The 27,414-nt window shown below is 48.3% G+C and overlaps 11 protein-coding genes across 11 annotated transcripts; 8 read left to right on the top strand and 3 right to left on the bottom strand.

Annotated features, from left to right (window-relative positions):
- Positions 1-215: 215 nt before the first annotated feature.
- On the bottom strand, positions 216-3,283 carry UREG_05552 (uncharacterized protein; the record flags this gene model as incomplete). The annotated part of the gene is made up of 5 exons (XM_002584817.1): positions 216-257; positions 315-791; positions 963-1,033; positions 1,086-1,507; positions 2,157-3,283. The coding sequence occupies 5 exons, from the start codon at positions 3,281-3,283 to the stop codon at positions 216-218; spliced, it is 2,139 nt and encodes a 712-aa protein (XP_002584863.1).
- Positions 3,284-5,661: 2,378 nt separating this feature from the next.
- On the top strand, positions 5,662-6,897 carry UREG_05553 (uncharacterized protein; the record flags this gene model as incomplete). The annotated part of the gene is made up of 2 exons (XM_002584818.1): positions 5,662-6,554; positions 6,624-6,897. The coding sequence occupies 2 exons, from the start codon at positions 5,662-5,664 to the stop codon at positions 6,895-6,897; spliced, it is 1,167 nt and encodes a 388-aa protein (XP_002584864.1).
- A 1,089-nt stretch (positions 6,898-7,986) lies between these two features.
- On the top strand, positions 7,987-9,454 carry UREG_05554 (uncharacterized protein; the record flags this gene model as incomplete). The annotated part of the gene is made up of 5 exons (XM_002584819.1): positions 7,987-8,159; positions 8,227-8,855; positions 8,907-8,957; positions 9,019-9,234; positions 9,288-9,454. 5 exons carry the CDS (start codon positions 7,987-7,989, stop codon positions 9,452-9,454), a joined length of 1,236 nt encoding a protein of 411 aa, XP_002584865.1.
- Positions 9,455-10,664: 1,210 nt separating this feature from the next.
- Positions 10,665-11,627, top strand: UREG_05555 (uncharacterized protein; the record flags this gene model as incomplete). Its single annotated transcript, XM_002584820.1, has 4 exons — positions 10,665-10,936; positions 11,149-11,204; positions 11,266-11,414; positions 11,592-11,627. The coding sequence occupies 4 exons, from the start codon at positions 10,665-10,667 to the stop codon at positions 11,625-11,627; spliced, it is 513 nt and encodes a 170-aa protein (XP_002584866.1).
- Positions 11,628-11,996: 369 nt separating this feature from the next.
- UREG_05556 (uncharacterized protein) lies at positions 11,997-13,771 on the bottom strand (the record flags this gene model as incomplete). Its single annotated transcript, XM_002584821.1, has 5 exons — positions 11,997-12,064; positions 12,126-12,162; positions 12,225-13,093; positions 13,145-13,181; positions 13,238-13,771. The coding sequence occupies 5 exons, from the start codon at positions 13,769-13,771 to the stop codon at positions 11,997-11,999; spliced, it is 1,545 nt and encodes a 514-aa protein (XP_002584867.1).
- Positions 13,772-14,118: 347 nt separating this feature from the next.
- Positions 14,119-16,020, top strand: UREG_05557 (uncharacterized protein; the record flags this gene model as incomplete). Its single annotated transcript, XM_002584822.1, has 4 exons — positions 14,119-14,299; positions 14,414-15,723; positions 15,776-15,868; positions 15,925-16,020. The coding sequence occupies 4 exons, from the start codon at positions 14,119-14,121 to the stop codon at positions 16,018-16,020; spliced, it is 1,680 nt and encodes a 559-aa protein (XP_002584868.1).
- A 345-nt stretch (positions 16,021-16,365) lies between these two features.
- On the bottom strand, positions 16,366-18,321 carry UREG_05558 (uncharacterized protein; the record flags this gene model as incomplete). The annotated part of the gene is made up of 2 exons (XM_002584823.1): positions 16,366-17,677; positions 18,092-18,321. 2 exons carry the CDS (start codon positions 18,319-18,321, stop codon positions 16,366-16,368), a joined length of 1,542 nt encoding a protein of 513 aa, XP_002584869.1.
- Positions 18,322-19,335: 1,014 nt separating this feature from the next.
- UREG_05559 (uncharacterized protein) lies at positions 19,336-20,883 on the top strand (the record flags this gene model as incomplete). The annotated part of the gene is made up of 4 exons (XM_002584824.1): positions 19,336-19,604; positions 19,662-19,906; positions 20,070-20,633; positions 20,684-20,883. 4 exons carry the CDS (start codon positions 19,336-19,338, stop codon positions 20,881-20,883), a joined length of 1,278 nt encoding a protein of 425 aa, XP_002584870.1.
- A 716-nt stretch (positions 20,884-21,599) lies between these two features.
- Positions 21,600-22,830, top strand: UREG_05560 (ubiquitin-conjugating enzyme E2-18 kDa; the record flags this gene model as incomplete). Its single annotated transcript, XM_002584825.1, has 5 exons — positions 21,600-21,637; positions 21,738-21,898; positions 21,987-22,010; positions 22,085-22,330; positions 22,730-22,830. The coding sequence occupies 5 exons, from the start codon at positions 21,600-21,602 to the stop codon at positions 22,828-22,830; spliced, it is 570 nt and encodes a 189-aa protein (XP_002584871.1).
- Positions 22,831-23,177: 347 nt separating this feature from the next.
- On the top strand, positions 23,178-25,433 carry UREG_05561 (asparagine synthase (glutamine-hydrolyzing); the record flags this gene model as incomplete). The annotated part of the gene is made up of 8 exons (XM_002584826.1): positions 23,178-23,203; positions 23,328-23,378; positions 23,442-23,467; positions 23,561-23,587; positions 23,649-23,684; positions 23,756-23,904; positions 23,934-25,234; positions 25,295-25,433. The coding sequence occupies 8 exons, from the start codon at positions 23,178-23,180 to the stop codon at positions 25,431-25,433; spliced, it is 1,755 nt and encodes a 584-aa protein (XP_002584872.1).
- Positions 25,434-25,999: 566 nt separating this feature from the next.
- Positions 26,000-27,332, top strand: UREG_05562 (outer mitochondrial membrane protein porin; the record flags this gene model as incomplete). The annotated part of the gene is made up of 6 exons (XM_002584827.1): positions 26,000-26,047; positions 26,135-26,168; positions 26,241-26,329; positions 26,391-26,421; positions 26,608-27,110; positions 27,183-27,332. 6 exons carry the CDS (start codon positions 26,000-26,002, stop codon positions 27,330-27,332), a joined length of 855 nt encoding a protein of 284 aa, XP_002584873.1.
- Between the last annotated feature and the right edge of the window lie 82 nt (positions 27,333-27,414).

Genomic DNA, 27,414 nt, shown 5'->3' on the forward strand with positions numbered 1-27,414 from the left:
ATTATAAGAATATGTCATGTCTGAAATATAAAAAAAGTTATCAATATCACTGATACAGCTTGCCTAGTCGAAACCGGAGACATCCTAGCCAATTAACAATAGAGAAACTTCAAGTCATCCCCAAGGCCCACCCTTGTTGGACCTGATTCTTCGCATTTGAGAGACTTCAATTACTCTGCAGTGCGGGAAGTGCCAATCGACCATGTAGTTATGGTTCATCGCGTCCCCCGCCGATATACGGCGACTAGGCTCATAAACTAACATAGCCAAGAGTAGACTCTTCAGACTATCTCTCTCTTTTTCACCAAACTGACATGTTGCTGGTGCTTCTCCTCTCCCCATATCCCAAAGTCGCTGGGTAAATGGCCTAAATCCAGGTGTCTGAATGCCTGAATGCCTGAATTCCAATTCCGGTATTCATCAAAGAATTTTGGCTTATTTTCCCAGCCTCGCCACCATCGTTCGGGTAATTTCCCAAAAGTGCTTACCATTTCCACAATCACATCGTCCGGATCTCCGAATACTGTCTCGAAGAGAGGTCGTTCACCCAGGATCTCATAGAGAATGCAGCCAAGGGTCCATAAGTCAGCGGCCGATGTAATGGTTTCATGGAACAATCCCTCGGGAGGAAGAAGAATATTCGGTGTATATAGTTCCTTTGGCGGTTTATCAAAAAAGAACGCAGTGCCAAAATCAATAATCTTGATTTTGCAGTCCACGACCTTATCACTTGGGATCATCAGACTCATCGGTACAACGGCGTAGATAGGGGCTTCTGGCCCGGTAGGGGCCTATCCGTACGAGTAATAGGCATCTTAAATGGTATTCCAAATCGGTCATGTATCTGTTCTGTGCTTAAAGCATTAAAGTCGACGGTCTGAAGAAGAATATTGCCACAGTGCAGATCTAAGGTAGTAACTTGTCAGCAAAAAAGTCATTAATCAGTAGACAAAATAGCACACCTCCGTGAGCGATTCCTTTGGAATGCAAATAGGCAAGACCCATAACAACTCTAGCAGCAATGGCTTGTGCACTAGTTAAAGGAAACATGAAGTCCGGACTATTCTCTTTCAATTTCGCAATACTGCATCCAGCGGCATCAGTCACCAGGCATGTGTGATGCCCATTAGGCCCATCAAACGAAAACTCATCTAGCAAGGAGATGACATATTCACGGCCCGAATGACAGACATCTCTACTCTGGAGATGCCGCAGAATCTCAGACTCGGAATTGTTCTTTGAGGCCTTGGCAGTGATGATTTTCAACGAAACATGACGGTTCTTTTCACGATCATGAGCGAGCCAAACAGTGGAATAGGAGCCGTAGCCTAGTTTGTGAATAATCTGATATCTGCCTCTGCAAAACTCATCATAGATATGTGTTGGATGATACCCTCCTGGACAATAGCCTTCCAAGTCTTCTACTCCATCCTCGGGCACATATACGAAATCAAGGCTCGATGAAGGTGGTATCCTGATGTCCGGGGGCCGGAATTCACGACAAATGCTAGTAAAGCGCAGTATCTATATTTTGGAACTTGTTGGCAAAAAGTCTAGGTGAGTAGGCGATCATTCAAATATAAGAACTGTCGTACGCACTGTATGAGATTGACGGAAATAGGGCAGTAGTCGAAACCTGAGTATTGCTGCTAACATCATCCTGTGTCTTAAATCTGAAGAGAGGTGTAACTATGCCAGTATGGTATGGAGGCTTCTATGTTTTAGCTTCACCATTCCATTCCTCAGCCTCTTGGCAATCCACCATCTCTTGACATAACTTCTGAAGAGAATTGAAGAGAATTCGCCGCATTCAAATGAAGGAACTTGAGGCTTGGAATCTTCCCTCCCTCTTTGCTGATGGATAAAATATAGCAATATGGTTAGGTAGACCTTTGAAGACAATGAGAAGAGCGAGTGGACGATTTCATATTCCAAATGAACACTAATTGCTAATTAAGAATAACATCAAAGCCATGTCCCATAGTGCAAGTATTTCAAGGGAGTAAGAAATATATCAAATTGGTTCACTTGGTTCCAGCAGGTGTCCAAAACAGCACCATTATGCATGATTGTCTGTGATGATTTGATTTTCCCAGCGAGCCGGGTTGCCTTCTCGACCGTGGCTTTATTTCTTGTTCGCAGGAGGCTTCGCATACATGATCCATCCGGAAATTGGCTGGATTGAGTCCTGTGTCCCATCAAGGTCCGGTGAAACATCTTTGCTGTCCATGGTTTTGGTGGCCAGCGCGCCAGCAACCATGACAGTGCTGAATTCTTTATTATTGTCGATAAGTTTCACAGGCACTGAACAGTAACTGGAGGGGATGTCGTCGGTATCTACACAAGGGTATTGCACGCCGTCAAGTACTAGGATACGGTCAGGGTCCACTGGGCCGCCAAACAAAGGCTTCCCGTCGTTATTAAATGCACAAAATGCAGTAATCCACCCGCAGATGTAGGGGGACCCACTCCCGCCGTCAACATAATGGACGATTCGATTCCAGAATGTCGCCGTGGACTTCGACTCGGGCTGTTCAAATGTCTCCACGAATCTCTTTAGGACTGGCTTCAGCAATGCGTGCCAATCCCTTGTTTGCTTGCTGTAATCCAGGAGTTTGTCGATCTTGGTAAGCAAGCATTCCCAGTCGCTTTTCTCTCCCAGCAGGGTAATAGCGGGTAGGTTGCAGGTTAAGCAAAATCCATAGTCAAAGTACTTCTGTAATGTGGACATCATCGTGATAGCAAAAACAACCTTGTCCACGGCCGTCGTCGTTGTAAAGTCGGCCATGATCCAACTGCGCAGGTCCGAATCAACAATGTGTTGTTCCATAAGCTGCGTCATTTGTTGGGCCATGTCCCCGAAATCGATCGTGTAACGAGTGCCTACGGCGTTGACAATCAATTCTTTTTTCCCTTCATGGGCGACAAATTTCGATCGGAGTTCTTCCGCATTAGCGTTTACATATAGGTTGAACTGTGTGAGGATCGAGATCCAGACGTCATCTGGTCGTATAATAAGATGGTGGTGATTGTTGTATGCGCGTACAGCGGCGCCCACGAGGGCATTGTTCAACTCAACCCCATGGACATGGGTATGCGTGAGGTTAGTTGAGATGGCTCCCCTAGAAGAACTGGACACAGCAAAGGAGCTCTGTAGAATTTCATCGCATTCCTTCATGCGGGTGCCACTGAAAAGGGTCTTAAGCACATCGTGGGGAGTATTCAACCGGTCGGTGATATGCTTTGCAAGCGGTTGGCTAGACGGGCGGATAGTGACCGGCATAGTGTTGGAATGCTGTCAGCCAGAATGTAGAAACACAGGGAAAACGACTGACGGGTATAGCAGCTTACTGCAACGAGATCAGCGGAAAGTCAGGCCTCAAGGTCTCAGTTTCGCGGGGGTTCGTCCCGATTATATGGAAGCTGCGCCTCTATTAGCCCCTCTTTTAGGTAGTAGTTGTGGTGCGCACTACATCAAGATTTCCGGACTTTTGGGAGTAGCAATGGTAGCCTAGAACTCGACAATAGTAGACAGACCGGGTTACATATTATTTGGACAAGACAGTGACTAATATTCCCGTCTTGACTCCGATAGGAGCCAACGAGACAGGGGATCATAAGAATTAGATGCTGTCCGTATAATGAAACAAGCATTGCTAGCTGGCGGAGCCGCAAGACTGGCTTCAACTCTCAACTCATTGTGAACATGCTTGCTCCCCGCTGTGGGATGAAGAAATCCTAACCTCAATTAAACTCCCATGAATTTCGTTAAATCCGCGATGAATTTTCTATCCTGGTCGGCAGAAAAGATAGGCGCTACGCATGGCCTTAGACTCAGAGTCTGAGATATAGTGAAGGAGTTGTATGTCAGGGGGCCGAGTAGCTGTCCATATTCAAACGCGCGCCGACATCTAGCAAGAGCTCGGATTTGCTCCTCTGAGCGTAGTATAGTCGTTCCTTTGAGGTCAGATACATGTTAAAAATGTATCCTCGCACTGGTAAAGTATCTTAATTGTATATTGCTAGTCATTTGCTGGAAGAACCAGGCCCAGGGAGTAGACGGCCCTCGTGATTCTCACCGAGCTCCTAGCCCAATATGTTGGGGAGCTATGAAAATGTTTTGATTTGATAAGTATATTCCTGATTAAAATGGATTCAAGAGTACAGAGACTGAATCAAGGTATTCACAGCATTGAATGGCTGGTTGATCTCATCGCCATCGCTGAGGTGAGTTATATTTCATTGAAATTGGAATGACGGTGAAAGGATTGGCTAACTGACCCCTAGTCAACTTGATATATTCACAGTATGCGCGGATAAAGCTATTTATCATGCGTAGATAAGCGGATAAGTGAAGGACTGCGATATTCACTGTTGTCGCTGCAGTTGGACCCCGGTCCAAGATCGGGCCTCAGGTTAAAGAATGGTTAAAGCCACGGGTCCCGTAGAAGAAGCAAATTGCTATCCCATGACACAAAGGCCCTTTGTCAGATTAGTTGTTGAAACATGACTCTGGAGTCTGTATGGAGTACGGGCAGAGTTGGAAGGATTCCAGAGTTGATGACAGATTGATTATGTAATGGTGGCTGCTGGGAAAACACATGTGATCACCCGCTAACCGCTTTAGTCCTTACTGCCGACAATACAGGATCGTATGTATGAAATCAGCCAATGGAAAAACTGGATTTATCTGTCGCTGAGAATGCAGCCAATAAACGCCCCGCAAGCCCGGCACAAAGTTCGCGCCGGTGCCTGATCCACCAAAACTGGCCGTCGTTGGCTGTCTGAGCCCGCTTGGATGAGACAAGCTGGACCACTGAGAAACACAGGCTCGCCCTGATTTTCGCTGCAAGTTTCCAAGTTTTGGGCGTCGCCGGCGTAATGGATGGGCGGGACCCCTGTATGTATCGCCGCAAACTTGGCCTGTGCCTGTAATTAATCCATCTTTCTCCTATTCTCCGCTCTGGATTGGGTTATCTTCACTCTTTTTCTCCCAGCAATTCCTCACTTTCGCTTCTCATTCTCTCGCTTTGCTGTCATCGAACTCGATCGGAGAGGAAGCCTGGCTCGTTCGCTCTTTTGGCTGTCTTCCTTGGGTCGTCCAACCAGCTGTATTACTCCTTCTTAATATTTTGCTGTGGCTTCCACGTCACTCGTTGCTCCTTCATTTCACAGGTAAACCAACCCTCGCACCACTGACTCAAGACACACAACAACCGCACCAAGCTCCCTCTCTCTCTCTCTCCCCCAAAGCGCTTTTCAACGCGTCGCTCAACATCCATCTTCGCTTCGTCCAAACACTCTCTGCCCGAATCTCTTCTCTTTCGCCGCTTACCAACGCTTTCTTGCAGGTATCGCCTTTTAATAGAACCGCCAACTCCTGTATGTCGATACTCCCCCAAAACTTGCCGCACCATTCATTCAGTCAATCCTTTCCCTTTCTGTTACCCAGTCCTCTGTCAATCAATTTGTTTTTTTCCCGTGGGGTGGTACAAAACATTCCACCTGTTTCGCCCTGTACACAAACAATTTCCAAACAACAATTGCCATTAGTAACACCTGCAACCCCTCGACTCTGATTCTGAACTTGCATATACCGATTGCTATTGAAACTGACCCGTCGTCTCTCCTCATAGTCCCATTAGAATACCTTGACTGCAAATGGCTATCATGAAATTCCTCCTCCCAGCCCTGGCCATCGCTGGCATGGCTGCTGCTGCTGACTGCGACGGCCAAACCATTCAGAATCAGGGCGACGCCGATGGCCTTGCTTCTTGCAAGACTATCGATGGTGACCTTGAAATCTCGTCCAGAGTTTCCGGAACAATCTCGATCGATGGCGTCGAACGCATCACCGGAAAGCTTACCTGCAAGGGTGCCGTGAACATGACTGAGCTCAGTGCTGCAAAGCTGGCTAAAATCGAAGATGCGTTCATGCTCAGTGGCCTCACCACCTTGGCTACCCTCAAGTTCGATGCCCTCACTGAAGTTGACAGCATCAACTTCGAAGCCCTTCCGCGACTCCAGCAACTTAGCTTCACCAAAGGAGTTACCAAAGCTGGCAGCGTTCGCATTACCAATACCGATCTCGTCAACCTCAATGGTATCGATTTGGAGACTGTTGGAGACTTCGACGTTAGCAACAACCCTCACCTTACTGAGGTTAACGTCAACAAGATCACCAATGCCACTGGTTTTGTGAGCTTCTCTGCCAACCACAGGGACCTCAAGATCAAGTTCCCCAATCTCGAGAATGCTTTGAACATGACTTTCCGCAATGCCAGCGACGTTTCTCTCCCCTCTCTCAAGAAAACCACCGGCCTGATCGGATTTTACTCCAACTACTTTGAAGACTTTGCCGCTCCCAACTTGACTACTACCGGCGACCTCGTCATCAACGATAACTCGATGTTGGCTAACATCTCCTTTCCCCAATTGGAAACCGTGCGAGGTGCCTTCCAGATTGCCAACAACACCAACCTCAAGTCGGTTACTGAGGTTCCCAAATTGAAGACCATCACTGGTGCTTTGGACTTTACTGGTAACTTCTCTGAGTACGTTGCCCCAATCTTTTACTATCCAATGAAGCACAAAGGAAAAAACTGAACTCTTTGATCTTGTAGGGTCGAACTTCCAGAATTGAAAGAAGTCCGTGGTCAATTCAACATGCAAAGCTCTGGCAAACTCAACTGCGATCCCATCAAGGAAAACGTGAAGCCAAACGTCCGCGGAACATTCACCTGTCTCGGTGATGTGGATGATCCTCAAACCCGCAACCCTACCTCCACTGGCTCCAACCCAAGCAGGTCCTCTGGTGCGGCCCTCTCTGGCTATGTTCCCCCAAGCGGCATGACAATCCTGGCTCTTATTGGAGCCGTTATCCGCGCGGCGCTGTGAGAACCTTGACGTGATGAATTTCCTCGCTTGTTTCTTGCTACTGTAACATTCCGTCGAGTTGTTTCATTTTTTAAAAGGTTCCCAAATGTGTTCTGCACGTGTATTCGGTATTCATTGATGGTAATAATCGAGCATTTTTTTTTGACACACTGTCCTCCACTGTGTTGCACTATTCGAGTCCACATTCCAAGTATTTGCAATCGACGCAGGGAGGCGCAGGTGTTACGATACTCAATCTGCTTTAGCTGTTTCCGTAAATTGAAGTTCAACTCGCTAGCTACTTGTCTTTCCACTCTTTTCCCACATAGATCTTCTACTCGGGTTCAATGGGGTTTTCAGTTTCAGTATCAAGTATCCTTCATCGTAAAAATACTGCACGTACTCTATCAAATCTCTTTGCTTCAAGGGCACAGACAGTTGAATATCTGCAAATCCACCTGCTTAATGCGTCTGTCGTGCAGCGCATTTCTTGGGGTGCAGTCTAGACTTGGCAGCTGCCACGTGACGAGCTCTTCTCCTGAACAGGTCTGGCCAATTGATAGGTGCTGACTCGCCCAAAATTTCTCGACATCATCCACACAAGCAACAACCTCCCAGCGCCCGTCTCGATCCGTGGTCAAAGGGAACCCCCGAACAACACCCCCATTTCAGTCCACTGTCTTGTCATTCGTTTTGCTCTTTTCCATCGAATTGGTTCCGCCGCTGGGCTGGGGGCGATTTCGATAACAATCTCACCCAGACGCAGGAGCTTCAGCATAGCCCCTACCAACCGCAACGCCATAGACGAATCTCTGATTTCTCCCCCCCGTCAAACGAATTGCGCCTGAGAGAAAGGGAGAAAAGATAGCTTTCTTCTTTTCGTCACGATAACGTGCTGAGGGGAGCATCTGGCGCCTTTTTTGGTCGAAACGGATAGATTAACGGGCTCCCTCATCCCTGACGTCCTTCTCTTTTCCCTCAACGAATTCCCGAAAGAAATTAAAGAACGAAGTGAAATAAGGATTTTGTGTCTAGAGCTACATCCAGGGGGACGATCCGATTTGTCCGGCAGAAGACTTTTGAGCTGATCTTTTCGTTACAATCGATACAATGTTACTTCCAAAGGGCGGGATGACGTGGAAGTCCACACAGGCCAAGCTTCCCCCATGGAGGGCGGTATTGAGCCTTCTGTCAAAGCCCCGATTTATACTCACCGCCGCGCTTCTGGGATTGGTAATGTTGCTGTGGAGAGGTATCAGTCATTCGGCGTCGGAGATGCAGAGGTATGGAAGGCGAGCCATTGTCGCCGGAATTGAATAATACATGCTGACCTATTGCGGTAATCGATAGCTTCTATTGTTTCGGACCGTCGAAACCTCCACATAGAATGACTGCCAACGAAATGGTTGACTGGCATGCCCATATGCAGACGCCTGTGTTGTTCAACCACCATGAACCCTACGAGGTCAACTCAAGCACTATTCAAACAGTTGATCTTAACACTGTTCATTCGACTCCCAAAGCTCTTCAAAACAAGGAACGGATCCTCATTCTCACTCCTCTTCGAGATGCCTCGCAGTACCTAGGCAAATATTTTGATCTCATCTCTGAATTGACCTATCCTCACGAACTTATCGATCTAGCCTTCCTCGTCGGCGATTCCAAAGATGACACTTTGGCAGTCTTGTCAGCTGAACTGGATCGGGTTCAAAGGATGGGAGGAAAGATTCCGTTCCGAAGCGCAATGATTGTCCAGAAGAACTTCGGGGTCACAATGAAGATGGAAATTGAGGAAAAGCACGGCTATGAAGCCCAAGCACCCAGACGGAAAGCGATGGGGAAAGCTCGAAATTTCCTTCTCTCTGCTGCTCTTAAGCCGGAGCATTCTTGGGTGTATTGGCGTGATGTCGATATCGTGGACAGCCCGAAGAAGATCATTGAGGATTTCGTGGCTCATGACAAGGACATTCTCGTTCCAAGTATGTACCGTTTGCGACAGATGTCCAAAAAACGTCTAACATAGTTTGCAGATATCTGGTTCCACCGATATGATGAGCATGGGCGGGATATCGAAGGTAGATGTACGTCATTCCTCGATGTATGGCGCTTCTTTTTTGCGTGTCAAAACTAATGGATGTCTAGTTGATTACAACTCATGGATTGAATCCGACAAGGCGAGAAAGCTGGCTTCCACACTTGACAAGGACACCATTCTCGTGGAGGGCTACAAAGAATTTGATACTGGACGGACATACCTTGTCTCAATGGGTGACTGGAGAAAGAATAAAGATGAAGAAGTTGAGCTGGATGGCATTGGCGGCGTTAACATTATCGTCAAGGCGGATGTTCACAGAGCAGGTTGGTTATTGATTCAATTCTCGTGCTGAATGCGTCTTGGCTGACTCTGTTAGGTATCAACTTCCCCTGCTATGCATTTGAAAACCAGGCCGAAACAGAGGGCTTTGCGAAAATGGCGAAACGAGCAGGTTATCAAGTCGTGGGACTTCCCAATTACGTCGTCTGGCACATTGACACTGAAGAGAAAGGTGGCAATCTCGGCGGCCGCAAGGCCTATTGATTTGATCTTGCGTTCAGTGCAAGCGCTTCGTTGCAAAGACTCGTTCGCTCGACCTAATAGAGCGGCTCCACTACACACGTCCCAGCAACACTGCGTTGTTACCGAAAAGAAATGAAACAAACGATGCTATTAATGACCCCCCAAGCTCTGCAAGCCCGAACCCGCACTGACTTTATCCACTAAACATCGCATCACGGAGTTCTCGGGCCGTTTTTGGTCCCATTCGGGGTGTTTTTCTTCTTCTCCTTAGACCCGCTTCAAAACTGGCTCTTCTTGTTTGGCTCAGGAGTGCCTCTACATCACCGCCTTTTCTATTCAAAATTCCAATGGCGCTTGGGAATCAAGGGACAGGGTTTCTATTTATTGTTCTCCCTGATGTATTCTGTATGTTATATTCTGTTCTTTACCTTTTTTTTTGGAGCATTTGTTACTTATTCATATGCAAGGTCTGTTTCTTGCTGTCTTCTTCCCCCCAATTTTGGGATCCGCAGGGTGGCCATTCTGCTGCCCCTCGACTCTTTATTGATATGTAGTGTTCTTTTTTTTCCTGCTCGCTCTTCTTCACTTCCAAGAATCTGCTTCGAATTGTCTAGGACTCCAGGAGTTTGACCCCTTGCTTTCAATGTGTATTGTTACTCCGTTTCCATTAATCTCCCGGAAAACAGATTGCTTTCCGCTCTTGTTTGTTTCTAAACCCCTTTTCCCGTTGCTGTGAGGATGAACCACGGGGCAGGTTTTCCGGTCTTTAATTATCATTTTGCGTATGCTGTACGCTGTTGGGAGGCGTAATGATGTATGAAGGAATCAGTTTGACAGGCCTTCAATGGGTGTGGACTCGATGGAATTTTCTTCCTTTTCTTCAAGAGATTAAAGAAAAGCTTTGATAGATAGAAGCAATTCATAGTACCAGGCATTTTGTCACCTCCGCACAACGTTCGAAAATTGACACGGCTCAGTAACATTTGCTTTTAATCTTTGATCCCCGGCCAGAAACAGAGCATGTCAACAGTAGGGCGCAGGCTGCGGGGACGAAAAGAAAGGCCATAAATATACGAGTTGCGCTCTCCACAGAGCGACCGTAGTCTCCCCGGTCTCTTCCCCAGCGCCCACACACACGCTATCCCACCTGCTTGCGGTCTTATTATATATCCAGACACACACAGCCCTTCTCCCCCGCTTCGCGCGACCCAATCTCCCACTCGACCCCACCATGTCCCTTTCGCCGCTCCTCGCCGGTTCTTGCCGCTCAGCCCAGCGTCACGTCTTGCGCCCATCGTCCAGGTCTTTATTGCTCCCCATCATCCCTACGCTCCGCCAGTCTACCAGGCCATCGCAATTGCCCCTGAGTGCCATCAACTATAACAATTCCAATCTGGTGTCGAGGACCATGGCGAGCAACGCGGCGCAGAAGAAGCCGGAGTGGATTGTGGTTGTGCCGGATAAGGCCGGTGTGACGCTGGACAAGAGGATGAGCGTGAGGCAGTAAGTTAAAAGTGTTTTCTTGTTTGATTGTGAATATGGGCATATAAACACCATTATCCATGTTTGTCAAGGTGCTAGGGACTCGAATTCCTTTGGCAATTCTTGTAGGATTTACCTACAAGCCACCCTGGCATCCGCCCTAGATCCCAGATCTCAGTCTTTTCTGGTCTGGCTGCTTATTCCCGATGTGGTTGACATCTTTCTCTCCGCAGGACTCATATTGACAATTTGGGGCCCGCCATCGAGTCTGGCTTTTTGAAACTCGGAGGTCTGACTGCCTACTTTGTTTCCAAATCGACGACTGTGCCGCGGGCTAACTTTTCTTTCAGGTGCCGTCCTCGACCATCATCCAAAGGAAGGTGAAGCGCCACCTATGAAGGGAAGCGCGCTGATCGTCCAGGCGGACTCTCTGGAGGAGATCCGCGAGACTCTGTCCAAGGATATCTATGCTACGGCTGGAATATGGGATTTGGATAATGTATGCCCTTGTCCCATTTTCTCTGGCCATGTGACTGCAATGCTGATTTTGCTTTTTGATAGATGCAAACTTACCCGGTAGGTTTGATGAGCAACCCTGGATGATTTCATTTCCGATTGAAAGAATGTGAGTCAAATGGCAGGAAAGTCCATGCTGATGACTCCTGTGTGAATCTAGTTCCGATGCGCCCTTAACGTCTATGAAAAGGTATAAGACAGCACAGCTTGGTTTTGTAACCAGCAGAACGTGTTTGGGATGTATTTCAAAGATCAAAATACTATGAAACTCCTTATATTATAGTCAATGTATCATATATTCACATGTGATTCTAAATAAAGGATCTTTTCCATAAAATGTTTTATTGCCCACAGGATATTGTTTTTAGACTTTTTCAGCCAAACTGCAAGTAAATATCACTGCATACTACATTGTAAGTGCGCAAACAATGGCGGACTCTAAATATCCTGCCCAAGAACAAATAAATGCCACTTACTAATTTACACGTCAATGCTGGCTTCCCATTACACGGGAAGGAATATTCTATCAATATTCTTCGGCATCTCACAAATAACAGAAATACACTCAAAGTTTTGGCGCAGGAGCTTCTTTCTTGAGCATTGCTTCAGCAACCTTGCGGCGTTGGATTTTGCCTATGTTTTGAGAGCCGTATTAGTTATAGTGAATTTCAATGCCGGTTCTCTTCTAACTGACCTGTGGCGGTTTTGGGGATTTCCGGGAGTATCCAAATCTATGTGGTTTCGGATATCTTAGCTTTGGGATTCCCACTTATCTGGACGGAAGGACATCTACCTTTTTGGGCAACTTGAATTTTGCAACCTTGGGCGAAATCTCTGCCTTTAGTCCGTTATCAGAGATACTCCCCTTCTTTTTGAGCACGACGGCTACACCGATATCCTCCCCGTAGATCTGATCAGGTATCGCAAAGGACACTGCCTCCGCGACGTGGGGATTCTGCATGATAACATTGTCCAGCTCGATGGGGCTGATTTTCTCCCCACCCTTGTTGATGAGCTCCTTGATACGTCCAGTGATGTAAACGTATCCGTCCTTGTCTTTCTTTCCCTGATCGCCGGTACGGAAGAATCCGTCTTTGGTGAATGATGACTTGTTGGCAGAAGGGTTGTTGAGATATCCCTTAGTGACGTTTTCACCGCGGATACAAATTTCCCCCTCTGAGCCTTGTGCGACTTCGTTGCCTTCCAGGTCGAGGATTCTGACGTCGACGCCTTGGCCAATTCCCACGCTGCCTGGAATACGCTTGCCTGGTGGAAGTGGGTTACTTGTCATTTGATGAGCTGCTTCCGTCATTGCATAGGCCTCAAGCACGGGCGCCTGGAGCGCTTTTTCGAGATCGTGGAATGTCTTTGGCGAAAGGGGAGAGGAGCAAGACCGGATAAATCGGATCGCCGGGAGGGGTGACGGAAGGGGATTTTTCAACAATATTTGGTGAATCGTTGGGACGGCAGTGTACCAGTTTGCTTTGTAGGTAGTGAAATCGTGCCAGAATTCAGAGGCGGAGAATTTGAGCGGAACAACGGCGGAACCGCCGGATAGAAGAGGTGCAAGGAAAGCTGCTAACAATCCATGGACGTGGAAAAGGGGCATTACAAGAAGGGTTCGATCCTTCTCGGTCAAGGAGTAGGTGGCTTGAATATTTTCTAGGAGACGGTAAGCTTTGAGTTGGAACTAGCTACTGTTCATACACTCACTCATTGTCCTTGTCAAATTTCTATGGGTAAGAGGCACCTAAAGAGAAGGAATCAGCACAGATCGCCATCTCAAAGAGCCACAGTACAACTGACAGCCTTTGGCCTACCCGTCGTGCCGCTAGTGTGTAAAACCAGGGCAATATCATCCGGTTGCGCCGTTTGAACCTTCTGATTCCCTTTTCCATCCAATTTTCCACGCTCCTTTACATCTAGAACGACCTCCCTGCCATTCCAATAGCACTCCGCAATGGCAGCATTATACTTCCTTGCAGCTCGGACAGCAGGGCCATTCTGGCTATACGAGCCTTTCGGAACAAGCGCCAGCGCCGAGCTCAAATCATCGATATAGAACTCGAATTCATCTTGCTTATAGGCCGGATTCAAAGGCGCTGCAATGGCTCTCTGCCATGAAGTAGCCAGAAAGGAGACGACGAATTCGTACGAGTTTGGGAGTGCACTGGAGACCGCGGAACTGTGGGTAATTCCCAAACGGGCCAGTTTTTCCTGGAAGGAGACGATATCGGCATGTAGCCGCTCATAGCTAACGGTTAATGGGTCTGGCTTGCCCGGAATGATGATAGCAGTGCTCTCGGCTTTGCGAGAAAAGGAGTTTGCCAAAGTAGACATGGTGGGAATGGACGCTCACAATTGGGGTCAATAGTAAAGAAAAAGAAAGAAGCAGGGCTAAGAAAGGAGAGATATGTGCAAGAGAAAGGGGAGAAAATATTTACAACAAAGACTGTCACACGCGAGTTCAATATCAATTTCCCTCCATCATCATGCATTCATCGTCGGTCGCAGAAGTGCCGCAGATTGGCCCCAAGCGAGGAATAGCCGGATGACGTCGGGAGCGAGGGCAAACACTGCAAACAGGCACGTGATAGTCCTCAACGCCAAAAGCGGCCATTCGAGGAACGATGTGATATCGCACGATGCGCTGTTAGCAGAGTCTTTCTTTCGTTGCTGTTGCCAATATGGCTGCTCCGCCCACTGGCCCCAAGAGCGGGCTATCTCTTTACGCTAACCTCCTTGATCCCTCCGATGCTTCCTCCGGCTCCAATACCATCTCTCGCGCGCCGGTGGTGTTCAAGCAGGCCGCCGATGGTGGCTCTCAAGAAGATGACGCAGCTTCAAAGAAGCAGCAGATAAGTGCTGGTAGACTATCTACCCCTCCCATCGCCCGTTCAATCACAACGTGAAACTTTGTTGGCGGATTTGGTTTGCTCACTTGTTACCTTGGGTTTGTTCCGTTTCTATCCAACATTACAGCCTCTTTACGATTTCAACCCACCAAGAGGCCTCAATTACCCTCTCAAAAACTCAAAGCGAAGCCCGCCATACCCAAGCCTCCTGTGGTCTCTGCGGCGACAAGTCCAGCAAACCACAGTACGACATCGGGCCCGGCAGCAGATACAATCCGACCTCCGGCCAAAACTACCCTTGCGGATTGGGCTGCAACAGCGGAGGACGATGACATCAATGGATTCTATGGGGAGAAACGACAGCGTGGCGGCCGAAAAAGGCGCAAGAAAAACCGGGATGCGGAGGTGGTTTACAATTGGGACGATATCTATGATCCTTCCCGCCCAAACAGCTACGATGCCTATAGGCATAGCGAAGAGAAGATAAGGGAAGTTAGAGAATGGAAAGATCGCTTATATGCTCACCGGATGGCAAGGAGAACGAGTAGCGAGGTCGAAAGCGACGACGAGTATCGAAGGAGACCTATGAACAGTTCGTCTCGGCTTTCTCTTTCACGCGTCAATTTGTTCGGCTGGGTAATCAATGTTTTGCTGACGCCTCTATTAGAGCAATTTGCGCCGCCAAAACAGTTTGCGCCCCCACCTAATCTCAACGACATACCCCGCCAACCATCTGCGCCCAATTCTCCAGTCACTGAAGTTGCTCCACCACCTGCGGCGCCTCTCCCGGATGATCAAACCGGTGAAGATGCATTTGCGCGGCGCCTTCGGCTAAGTCAGAATACGGGTCAGGAACCAAGTATGGCACCAGTGCAACCTCCTTCCCTTCCCCCGCCACCACCTCCACCTGAAGACATACCCTCTGTGCCGACGCCCAAAGAAGTATACTCCGCCGCAACAATTTCGCGTGCACCTGTTCGCTATACTTTGCCCCCTGCTCCAGAAGACATACCTGCAACTGAGGAGGAGCTGGAAGCCACTTTTGCCAAGGAAACAGAGGAAGTACCAGAAGAAGACGCGCCCCGATCTCTCCGGCCAGGGCAAAAGGGATTTGCCGAACGTCTTCTAGCAAAGTACGGATGGACGAAAGGATCGGGTTTAGGCGCTAGCGGAACCGGGATAATCAATCCGCTGCAGGTCAAGGTTGAAAAGCAAAAGAAAAGACCTGATGCCGAGGGTGGGGGTTTCGTCACTCCCGCAGGACGAGGGAAAATCATCGGCGGAAAACAGAAGAAGCAAGACGAGGGCAAGTTTGGGGCGATGAGCGAGGTTATAGTGCTGCATGGGATGGTGGATGGGATGGATCTGAATGCAGAGCTGGAAGCTGGAGAGGACGGTGGACTAATTCAAGAAATCGGGGAGGAATGTGGCGAAAAGGTATGGAAATTACTACTTGTTACCGCACCTTTTTCGCTAATGATTCGCGCAGTATGGTCGTGTGGAGAGGGTATTTGTCGATCGCAATAGCGAAGGCCAAGTGCCCGTTTTCGTGAAGTTTACAAACCAGCTATCTGCTTTGCGGGTGAGTGCTTCATCGCTGGGCAACATTGATTTCAACTTGTCTGACCATCAATTTAGGCTGTGAATGCCCTCGAAGGCCGTGTATTCAATGGAAATACGATTACGGCACGTTTTTTTGACGTCGAGAAGTTTGAAGAGGGAATATACAAGTAACGGGCCGACATGCATTTGGCTTGTCATATCGCAACGGTAGCCTAGAGAATGGGCCTGAAACTGCTATTAAGAATTTAGCTACCTAATGCTACAGTAGTGAATAAAAATGTCCACAGGAAGCACAAGACGGTAACTTTTTCTGCCTATCCAGTGCAGTGTTACAATTGGTACTGTGATGAGTTTACCAGGGTCGCTATTCTACCAGAAAGGAACATATAAAGCATGCCTGTGAAAACTGTGAATTCCAAATTCGATCAACGCGCCCTTTACTTTATAGCTTGGTCTCAGCTCTCAACAGCAAAGTCGGTCCACAAACAATCCAATGTTCTGGCCTTTGCGGTATTTTCACCTTCCTAACTTTATTGGCTTCTCTGATATTGATCTTTTGATAGAATTGGGAGACTGTAACGGGTTCAAGGTCAAACTGGAAATGTATCCCAGCGCATCAGGGGTGGGGGTCGAGTACGATAGTACGCAGGAGATTGCAGCGGCAGCAAACATGGCCACATCCATGATGAAAAAGACAGCCAACCCTTTGACGTTCGTACAATACAAGTCCTGCATTCGGGTAGAGATCAATCCAGCCGTGGTACGAGTGATAGGCTCATTTGTATACATCGACAACGTATACACTGGAAGTTGGGCATCTAACCCGCCTACTATCGCGCTCGGAAATAGACTGCCGAGATAGTAGGTGTTGATTAACTGTGTAAGTCTTTGCGAAAAGGTTTCCTTGCTGAGACGGAATAATTCCATGCCAGTGTCCTGCACCAGGAGCGGCGTATCAGTGTCATTGAGGTATTTTTCGGTCAGTGAGTAAGTACCGTCATTATTATGAGCGAGAGAAGTAAAGAAAGCTTTAAATACGGCTGGGAACAGGAAAGGGGTGATATCTGCGGGTTGATGCGAGAGCCGACTGTCCCGCATCGCAGTTATGGAGCATCGAGGCTTGTGGGAAGGATTTCCAATACATCGTACAGCAGATTCGACGTATATCTTTTTGATGTTACAATGCGCAACGGTTGTGGGATTCTTTATCCGATAGAAACCTGAGCGGAGTTTAGATTCAAATAGAAAATTTTGTTGTTGTTTAAAGAACGTCCTTTTACTGCCGGTGACGTTTCCGATGAAAGAGGACATCCCTAAATCTCGGATCGTTGCCAAAGAACCAGAATCCCAGTCAACATAACCGTCGATGCCAAAGGCCAATGAAGACTCGGTGTCATTGTGGCCGTAAAATGTGTTCTTTGGTGTTTTCAGGAGCTTGGGGAGACGCTTTGCCCTAGTCATTGGACCGTCCGCGTTGGCAGCAGTGGTAAGAGTTGCCTGGGGTGAGATATATGAGGAGAGGCTCAAGTTATAACAGTCAATGTCGAAGTACGATGATTCCATGCTGAACGTCGTAATCCCTTCCTGGGATATCTCTGCTGCTGGTATCCCTATCAGTGAGGAGTATGGTATCTTGTCATTGGAGACTTTAAAATTATACCAGCCCGTTCCATTAATCTGGCCAGAGGTATAATGTGACATAAGGGGCACTTTCATATTCCCCCATAGGTCGACAGGGGAATGCTTGACGCTAGCCGGAGCCATCAACGAAGAGATATACAATCTATTCAATTGCGGCTCAAGCCACGCAAGCGGCTGTCTCACCGAGCTGAAAGGAGAGGGTAATTCGGTATTAAACGTGAAAACATTACTTGAACTAACGACGAAGGACGGGAGAGTTGTTATCAAATGGAAGCTGAATTGGTCTTTCAACAGGGACAATACCCAGAGAAGAAACAACCCAATGGCCAAGTTGTTGAACGATATAATAGGGCCCTGCCTGTTAAACAACCTGCAAAGCCCCCGATTCCTCAGGAGCTGATCTAAAAGGCCCAGCGATATTCGACGTTCCGAGTTCCAAATTGCGACGATTCTTGTCAAACGGCCCATGACGGCAAGGAAAGTGATGGGAAAGGGTCACGACCGCCTAGGTGTCCCGTAAGCATCCTATCTCCACAGATTCGAAAATCAGGGGTCATAACCTACGATCTCCATCGTCAGCTGCAGTTGCAACAGCCCGTACCCTTCCACTGGCGTCCCATTTTTCAGACTCGCATACACCGGTAGCGTAATGAACGGAAGGGTAGCTAGCAGAAGAAGATAAGGTTCAAAGGAGTAAAGAGCATCTCCAGAGACACCGCCTGCGGGCGGTGGGTATCCAGGCCATGCAAAGCTTGTTTTGATTTCGGTCCGGGTTGAAGCGGGACTTGAGGATGGAGAAGTTGCTGAAAGGCTTGATCGTCCCCTTGGCATGGTATAGATTCTTCTAGGCAATGATAAAATGCTCTTGACTGTGCATAGGTAATATAATTCCAGCGAATGATGCGTTGCCACCAGCTGATAGGAAATCAATGAAAAGAAACGGAAGTAAGCTGGGGACAGGCGATAAAGTTATAATGCCAATGACTTTATATCTCACAGCGTTCAAGGCTAATCTTTTTCAGCGGGTATAGCCCCCATGCCTCCCCGGCGCTGGGAGAGGAACTACTAGGCTTTGGCAGCGTTCAAAAGTAAAGAAATAACGATACTCTGGGAGATATAACTCGTTCCACTATCCAGGCAAGGCGGCCCCTAAATTGGATGTTAGCATGTTGATATCATATTGGGAATAATAATACCTTCGAAGCAGGTTGCCTGACTGGAATCATCACTAGCTGGTGTGTTACATCCTGGGCCTAAGGTCGAACAGCAAACGGCCAATCTTTCTAAATACTTTGATGTTTCTGGCCCGTGGCGGCCGGTTTTTCGGGCCAATGCCTTTTTGATAACTCGTTGAGTTGGAGGTTGTCTGCTAATTAGTTAGTTATATGTAAATCAAAATCTGGGTCGGGGCGGGATTACGGAGTAACTAGTTACCTGAAACCAGCATCGCTCTCAATATCATAACTGGACTTGGATCGAAGCGAGGACGACGCCACCATCAGTAGTCAGGGAAGGTCTCACTCACTGTCAGTATGGCTACCGTGCCGCATTGCATGCCTCGATTGTTTGACGCTGTTCACTATCTGGCGGCGGACGTTGAAGGAGGGTGTGCTTGGCGCCGGCCGTGATGCCTCAAAAGGGAAAGCTCGACCACGACGTTGCACCAGAGGCTGTGGTTTGGGGTCCGACCTGGAGCTGAATGTAGCTCGAGCAAATGTCTATACGTCTGGAAACTGGTGCGATTGAAATATTAACGTGCAAGAATAAGTATACGATGAGCCGAGAGCATGGGCCAGTCTAATTCAGTCTCAACAACGACGTGTTTCTCGTATATCAGAAGCCATAATGGCGCTTCAACGGCCTTTGCGCCCGATCTCAGCGATGAAACAGCTGTTCTGGTCCTTTTTCGGCTTGAAACCTATCTATACAAAACACGCCCCGGACCCCAATCTGCCTGCGGACGAACCGATCGAAGAAGAAAGACTGCCTTACTATGACCCAACATCCTTTTTTCCCGCTAAGCCAGGTTATATTTTTCATAACCGATATGAAGCAATAGCTAAAGTTGGCTGGGGCACCTGCTCCACGGTCTGGCTTGCTCGAGACCTTCAGAGGTGAATGCGTTTCAGCATGATTCTCTAGACCCTCGTTACTAACGCCCGTGAGCAAAGGATATGGCGTTCAGAGCGCTTTGTTACCTTGAAAATCGGTACCTGTGACTTTAAAGATAAGAATTCAGCCCTCCATGAGCGCAACGTTGAACAGCGGATCGCCAACGCACTTCCCGACCACCAAGGGTTCAACTACGTTAGGACGTGCCTAGACAGCTTTGAAGAAAAGGGCCCGCATGGGACACATCTGTGCCTAGTTTATGAGCCGCTTCGGGAGCCCATTTGGCTCTTTCAACAGCGGTGCCGTGCGGGACGATTGTCTTTAAATCTTCTCAAAGGCTATATAAAACTTATACTGGAGGGCCTTGACTATCTTCATTCCAATTGCAATGTCGTTCATACAGGTAAAGCTTCTTCCCGTTTTGGATGCATTTTACATCTGGCATGGACAGTTGCTAATCCTGATAGATCTCAAGGGAGATAATATTATGGTGAATTTCGAGGACCCAGCTGTTCTCCAAGACTTTGCCGACGCACAACTATCACATCCCATGCCGTACAAGTCAACGGATGGTCGAGCCGTTTACTTGTCCCACAATAACTTTGGTTCTCTCAGGTCTTTCTATATCCTTCCCAAGATTACAGATTTCGGACAAGCACAGATTCAACAAGCAGTGGGACAGCTGAATCGACATCCCACCCAGCCTGATGGCTACCGGGCGCCAGAAGTCATACTTGGCGCTGGTTGGGCATATCCTATCGACATATGGAGTCTTGGTGTGTTGATGTGGAACTTGATTGAGAACCGAGATCTCTTTTCTCGGATACGGGGCAACGGTGATGGCTACAGTGCCGCCGCACATCTTGCGGAAATGATTGCACTGCTAGGTCCACCTCCAAAGAAATTACTAGATCGAGAAAAGGAAGGGCGCAGATGGAATTTTGCCCCGGCGCTGAAAAACCCGAGTGGCACGCTTTGCACAAAAGCCTATGAATGGTACGGGGGCCCATTCTTCGACAATGATGGTCAGTGTGAGTCTTGACGCTATATTTCAATTTTTGCTAATCACCAGCTGTCGCAGGCAACTTTCTGCATGATCATCTCATACCTCGCGATTTAACCTTGGAGAGCACGGTCAATTTTCTTGACGGGCGGGACAAACTCCTTTTTCTCGACTTTGCTAGAAAAATGCTCCAATGGGACCCAGATGATAGGAAGACGGCCAAGCAGCTCCTTGAAGACCCCTGGCTCAGCGAGAAGTCCATCAGAGGCGAAGTTTGAGTGCGTCCGTATTAAGATTTTGTATATTTAGGTAGATTCTCAACTCTGAGTAAAGTGATAACCCTCCTCAAAGCGAAGCAGCTGTTGAATATTTTAAATAAGGAGTTGAAATGAGAAAGCTTCCCTTGCATTGGACCTCCAGGTTGTCATGAACATGTCGTTAGCTCTTTCGACCCTTTCCTTTCCAACATCTAGCCTCTACTCGCACTTTTTTATAAGTAGGACTATTGAAACACTCCCTATCGCCGACTCCTATCCATGCTACAGTAATCGTTCCCAAGGAACATTTCCGGGGGTTTAAAGCCGAAATTCTGAGGAGTAGAACTGTACAGGGTTCCGTATTGTGATGGAAGAATCTGGGGAAGAATGGCAACACAGCCAATTGGATGCCGTCACTAGTTGTTAGGATTCAGCACGTTTGAAGTTAAAATGTGTTCGTCTGAAGATCCAGAGGACATACAAAACTGCGGAACATTCTCTCTTTCTTTTCTTTTTCCGTCTTAACTGTCAGGCTGTGAGTACATCAATTTTGGGTGTCCGAATGGTTGTTGATTGACAAATGGCCCGTTGATTGTTCTTAAACTCCCTTCGATCATCTCCAACAACTCCATAACATCACCGATCATTTCTATCCCTTCAGTACCCTTTACACTCTAATATCCAATCTTGTGCTGTCACCCTCACATACACTCAAGCTCGATCCTCAATTCAATACAATGTCGACTCTCTGTCAAAATCGTCTTTCGGAGGAGAGGTGAGGAGAAATAGGCGGATAACTCCGTTTGCCCCGCCCGCACCGTCCTATCTGTTTTCCAGACCTTGCTAACGACCGGCATTGCGCCCTGGACTCTTAGGAAACAGTGGCGCAGAGACCATCCGTTTGGGTTCTATGCAAAGCCATATCGGAGCCCTCAGGGTGTTTTGGACTTGAAGCGATGGGAGTGCGGGATCCCTGGAAAACCCAAGACGATGTGGGAAGGCGGGCTGTTTAAGCTGGATGTCATCTTCCCCGACGGTATGCTCATCCCTTTCGAAGATGAGAACAATAATAATAGGAAGTTTGGAGCTGTTGGGCTGATGAATCGATGCTTTTTGAGTTCTAGAATATCCTACGAAACCTCCCAAGTGTACGTCAAGCCGCGCTTCGTCGTCCGGTCTGGGGAAGGGATGTGACCATGGCTAATGTCCTCGTCCAAAATAGGTAAATTCGTCCCACCGCTTTTCCATCCCAACGTTTATCCGTCTGGCACCGTGTGCCTCTCGATCTTGAGCGAAGAAGATGCATGGAAGCCGGCAATCACGGTCAAACAAATCCTGCTGGGCATTCAGGACTTGTTGGATGATCCGAACCCCGAATCCCCAGCCCAAGCGGAAGCATACAACTTATTCAAGAAGGATAAGCCAGCCTACGAGAAAAAGGTTCGCCAAATCGTGAAGGAGAATCCCGGTATGTAGCCCATTGGTCCCTACGAGGGAGACGGGCTTCCGTCAAAATCGCGGACGCTACACGAGTGCAGACGAGAACTCTGATTTCTTTTTGCTGTGTTTATGATCTGCGACACAATTTCTACCGTTTTGAGCGCGGCGTTTTGGGGCAGGATATGGAGTAGCTGCTGCGATTTGGATTTGCTGGGACCTGAGAATGCTGCTTACTCCTGTGTACTCCCAATCTTCGGGCTGATTTTCTCGCGATAGTTAGCACCAAGAGACCCCTTGAATCTTCCTTGCCATTTCTGAGTTGATTTCTGGTAATTGAACTGTTGGATGACTCTACTTGCACCGGTCTTCGCACCAAACGAACGCGATAGATCTCATCATCCTGATAGTATAACTAGTGCGGGGGAAGAAGGTTCGACGATTGCCGATGAGCAGTCAATGCAACAGTCTGCTGAAAGGCGCAAATTACAAGCAGCTTCTCAGAACCTTTGCGCTGGAAGTGCTCCGTAGATCGTCAAGCTATCCACTCCGTCGATGGACCAGATTCGCCATCGCGGCAAAAAAGCGCTGAAAATTCTCCCCTCCAAGCTCCCACAGCCCTTATCTTATCAGCGCCACCTGCAGCCCACGCAGGAACAGAAAAGCAGCCAAAATAATTAACCTTAGCGGATGAGTCAAAACTTTTCTTCCCGGCTTCGGAGAACCTACAAAAGGGACAAAAGGATTCCCGTCCACTCGGATTCCCTTCTTTGCCTCTTAACATTATCGTTTCTGTGTTTTTTACCTGGTTTCCTTTTCGTCCTTCTTTTCTCGATCCCTTTTAGATCAGTTCCTAGATTGCGGGTTGAAAAGCAAACATGTGTGGTATATTTGCCTGTCATTGGTATGCTTACGGCCCCCTTGCATTCGACAAAACCCCATGTCCCGCCATTGGAGGCGCGTCGCTCGCCGCAACGCTCGCAATTTAGTTGTTGAATGGAGATACTAACATTGCGTCTCTCATGCAGTCATCCCGATGTTCAAAAGTTCAAGCCGACGGCTTTGCGCATGGCAAAAGCGTGAGTCAACGACGGATCCTTTACGGCATGTGGCATCAATGACTAATAAGAGGATGCTTGCAGCGTCCGGCATCGCGGTCCCGACTGGAGTGAGTGCATCATGATCCCTGTCACGGAGCTACTGGGGGGGTGAAGCTTGAATCGTGGGAGATAGTCGGGCTAACGAGCGACGGAATTTTCAGGTGGTAACTTCATTGCCAACGACACAAGTTAGTATCCGGACGGAATTGGTCCCGTGTGGCTGGCAATGAGATTCTAACTGCGAAGTAGTTCTTGCACATGAAAGATTGAGTATTGTCGGTGTCGGTGAGTGCCCTCAGATACCCGCAGGATGTAATGGGCGATGCCGTTCGGTGGAAATTCTGATTGAAGACCAGAGTCCGGTGCGCAGCCTCTCGTTAACGATGACGGGACGTTGGCCCTTGCCGTCAATGGCGAGATCTATAACCACAGAGTCCTGAGAAAGGGATTGAAGACCAAGTACAACTTTAAAACGCACTCCGACTGCGAAGTGATCATCCCACTTGTAAGATACGCCCGTGCTAATGGCTATAGAGTAAGCTCGAACCGTTGCTAATTCGGTTTGGTTTGCCGCAGTATATGGAACACGATATTGACGCTCCGAAATTTCTCGATGGGATGTTCTCATGGGTCCTCTTCGACAAAAAGCAGAACCGGGTGATTGCTGCCCGAGATCCGATTGGCATTACCAGTTTCTACCAAGGATGGTCCTCCCAGACACCGGGCGCGGTCTATTTTGCCTCTGAACTGAAGTCACTTCATCCGGTTTGCGACAAAATCATTGCTTTCCCCCCTGGCCATGTCTATGATTCCAAGACGGACAGCATGACTCGCTATTACCAGCCAAAGTGGTGGGACCCTACCAATGTTCCGTCAGCTCCCCTTGATTATAAGTTGATTCGGGAATCCTTGGTACGATCCGTTCGCAAACGATTAATGGCCGAAGTCCCTTACGGTGTCCTACTTTCTGGTGGTTTGGACTCTAGTCTGGTCGCCTCAATCGCCCAGCGAGAAACTCAGAAGATGATGGCAGCGCAGAACGGCACAGTTACCAATGCAGAAACAGGTGCAGGTCTGGTTGGAATTGATGACAGCAACGAGCTATCCACCGTAACGTCCTTTCCTCAGCTGCATTCCTTTTCGATTGGCCTCCCAGGAGCGCCCGACACCAAGGCTGCAATTGAAGTTGCCAACTTCCTTGGAACAAAGCACTATGCTTTCACATTCACTGTTGAGGATGGTCTCAATGCTCTTTCAGACGTTATCTATCACTTGGAAACTTACGATGTGACCACTATCCGCGCATCCACGCCCATGTACTTGTTGAGCAGGAAGATCAAGGCAATGGGCGTCAAGATGGTCCTCAGTGGTGAAGGTAGTGACGAAATTTTCGGCGGCTACCTTTATTTCCATGCCGCTCCGGATAAGAAGGCCTTCCACGAGGAGACCGTCAGACGAGTCAAGAATCTTCACTTGGCGGACTGCTTGAGAGCCAACAAATCGACCTCTGCGTGGGGCCTTGAGGCTCGGGTGCCGTTTTTGGATAAGGAATTCCTGGAGGTGTCCATGGGTGTTGATCCACAAGAGAAGATGATCACCAAAGAGAGGATTGAAAAGTATATCCTGAGAAAAGCGTTTGACACATCTGACGAGCCAGGGACCAAGCCTTTCTTGCCAGATAACATTCTGTGGCGGCAGAAGGAACAATTCAGCGATGGTGTCGGCTATTCATGGATTGATGCGCTGAAAGACAATGCTGAGCGTCAAGTCACGGATGAGATGATGAAGAACCCGAAAGCCGAATGGGGTGATGATATTCCCGATACCAAAGAAGCGTATGTCATTCGGCATGGAACCTTAACATACGGAGCTCCTGACAGCTAACCCCATTCCAGATACTGGTACCGAACGATGTTCGATGAACACTTCCCTCCAAGCTGCGCATCCACCGTCATGCGGTGGACACCCACATGGTCGAAACAAACCGACCCGAGTGGACGGTACGAAGCCTTGAATGCTCTTGAAGTCCTTTAACTGACCGTTGATGCTAGGGCTATCTCAACCCACCTTGCAAAATACAACCATGCATAGACGCTTAAGAGGCGCTGGATGACCCATCATTACCGTCGTAAGGTGTCTTTTCTTATGGCAATGGCGTGCGGCAGTCGTTTTGGAATTTTGTCTCATTCCTAGCCTTTTCTGCCCTGTGTGATTTTGGGATCGCGTTTGGCTTCCGATAGACGGACGTTTTCCTTTTATAGACAGCACAATAGAGCTGCGACGAGTCATCTTCGTAGTTTCCCAATTTAAAATGTCAACAAATATACCTCCATCCTTCCTTCCCTTTTCTGCTCTTCCTGAAGTTGTCAATTTCAGGTCACATGACAGACGATCGACCCACCGGTACTGCCAAGACCTGATGTGACCAATCAGAGCCGAGAGATGGTCACGATGTCCTGACTTTTCCGAATTGAGACCGTTCACGTTTCCCGTGATCTTTTCCTTTGACTTCCAACTTCCCAACAACACCGTTCTCTCACTCCAACTCCAACCGACTGTCTCTTCTCACTCTTTCTTTACCTCACTCAATCTTCTATACCATGGCCGCTCCAGCTGCTTTTGGCGATATCGCCAAGACTGTCAATGATGTCCGTAGCCTGCTCCCCCCGCCCCGTTTGTTGCGACGTACACTCCTTTGCGAAACCCGTTGAAAACTGACTGTTGGGGAACTATAGCTCCTGAACAAGGATTTCTATCACACCAGCGCCGGTAAGCCATTAGCCTCCCTTTTTCGCAATCGGAAGCGGAATGCACATTGCTGACAATTTTTTGGGATAATAGCCAGCCTTGAGGTCAAGTCAAAGGCCCCCAATGGTGTCACTTTCAACGTGAAGGGCAAATCCGCTCATGAGGGTCCAATCTCCGGATCGGTAAGTTTGATCTTTGAGATAAATACGCTGGAAAGCATACTGATGGATTGCACAATTGCAGCTCGAAGCCAAATATGTTGATGCGCCAACTGGTAAATCCCCTTCAAACTTTGATTCATCCTTTCGCAATCGAAACCGCGCTTCACGTCCCACCCCTAGGTTGAGCCCGAGAGTCAATATTTCTATTGTTCGACACAATCGTCGCATTGGAACATCCTTGCGCATTTCAACCACGCTATCAAGTCATGAACTTCAGCTAATGTTTCGGCCTTGTTCAGGATTGACGCTTACCCAAACATGGACCACTGGCAACGCTCTCGACACCAAGCTCGAGTTGGACAACAACATTGCCAAGGGTCTTAAGGCTGAGGTCCTCACACAATACCTCCCATACTCGAGCTCCAAAGGTGCCAAGTTGAACCTTCACTTCAAGCAGCCCAACTTGCACGCTCGTGCTTTCTTCGATCTTCTCAAGGGCCCAACTGCCAACTTTGATGCTGTCCTCGGACATGAGGGCTTCTTGGTCGGTGCCGAGGGTGGCTATGATGTCCAAAAGGCTGCTATCACCAAGTACTCTGCTGCCGTCGCCTACTCCCTCCCTGAGTACTCTGCCGCTATCACCGCCACCAACAACCTCACTCTTTTCGCTGCCAGCTACTATCACCGCGTAAATGCTCAGGTTGAAGCCGGTGCCAAGGCCACTTGGGACTCCAAGGCAGGAAACACTGTTGGCCTTGAGGTCGCCAGCAAATACAGACTTGACCCCTCTTCCTTCGCCAAGGTATGACCTTCCCCTTTTTGTGCCTTGAACCTCCTGCAGGATCCGATATTAACTGTCCTTTTTACTTCACAGGCCAAGATCAACGACCGTGGTATCGCCGCCCTGGCATACAACGTTCTCCTCCGACCAGGTGTCACCCTTGGTCTCGGTGCTTCTTTCGATACCCAGAACTTGAACCAGGCTGCCCACAAAGTTGGTGCCAGTTTCACTTTTGAAGGTTAAATGAATTGGCTATTTGGTGGTAGAAGACCTTTGTAATACCATATCAATTGAACCTTCTACGATGCTCTTTATTGCGGACCTT

Source organism: Uncinocarpus reesii, genomic scaffold, assembly GCF_000003515.1.
Source record: "Uncinocarpus reesii 1704 scaffold_3 genomic scaffold, whole genome shotgun sequence".
NCBI classification, from domain to species: Eukaryota; Fungi; Ascomycota; class Eurotiomycetes; order Onygenales; family Onygenaceae; genus Uncinocarpus; species Uncinocarpus reesii.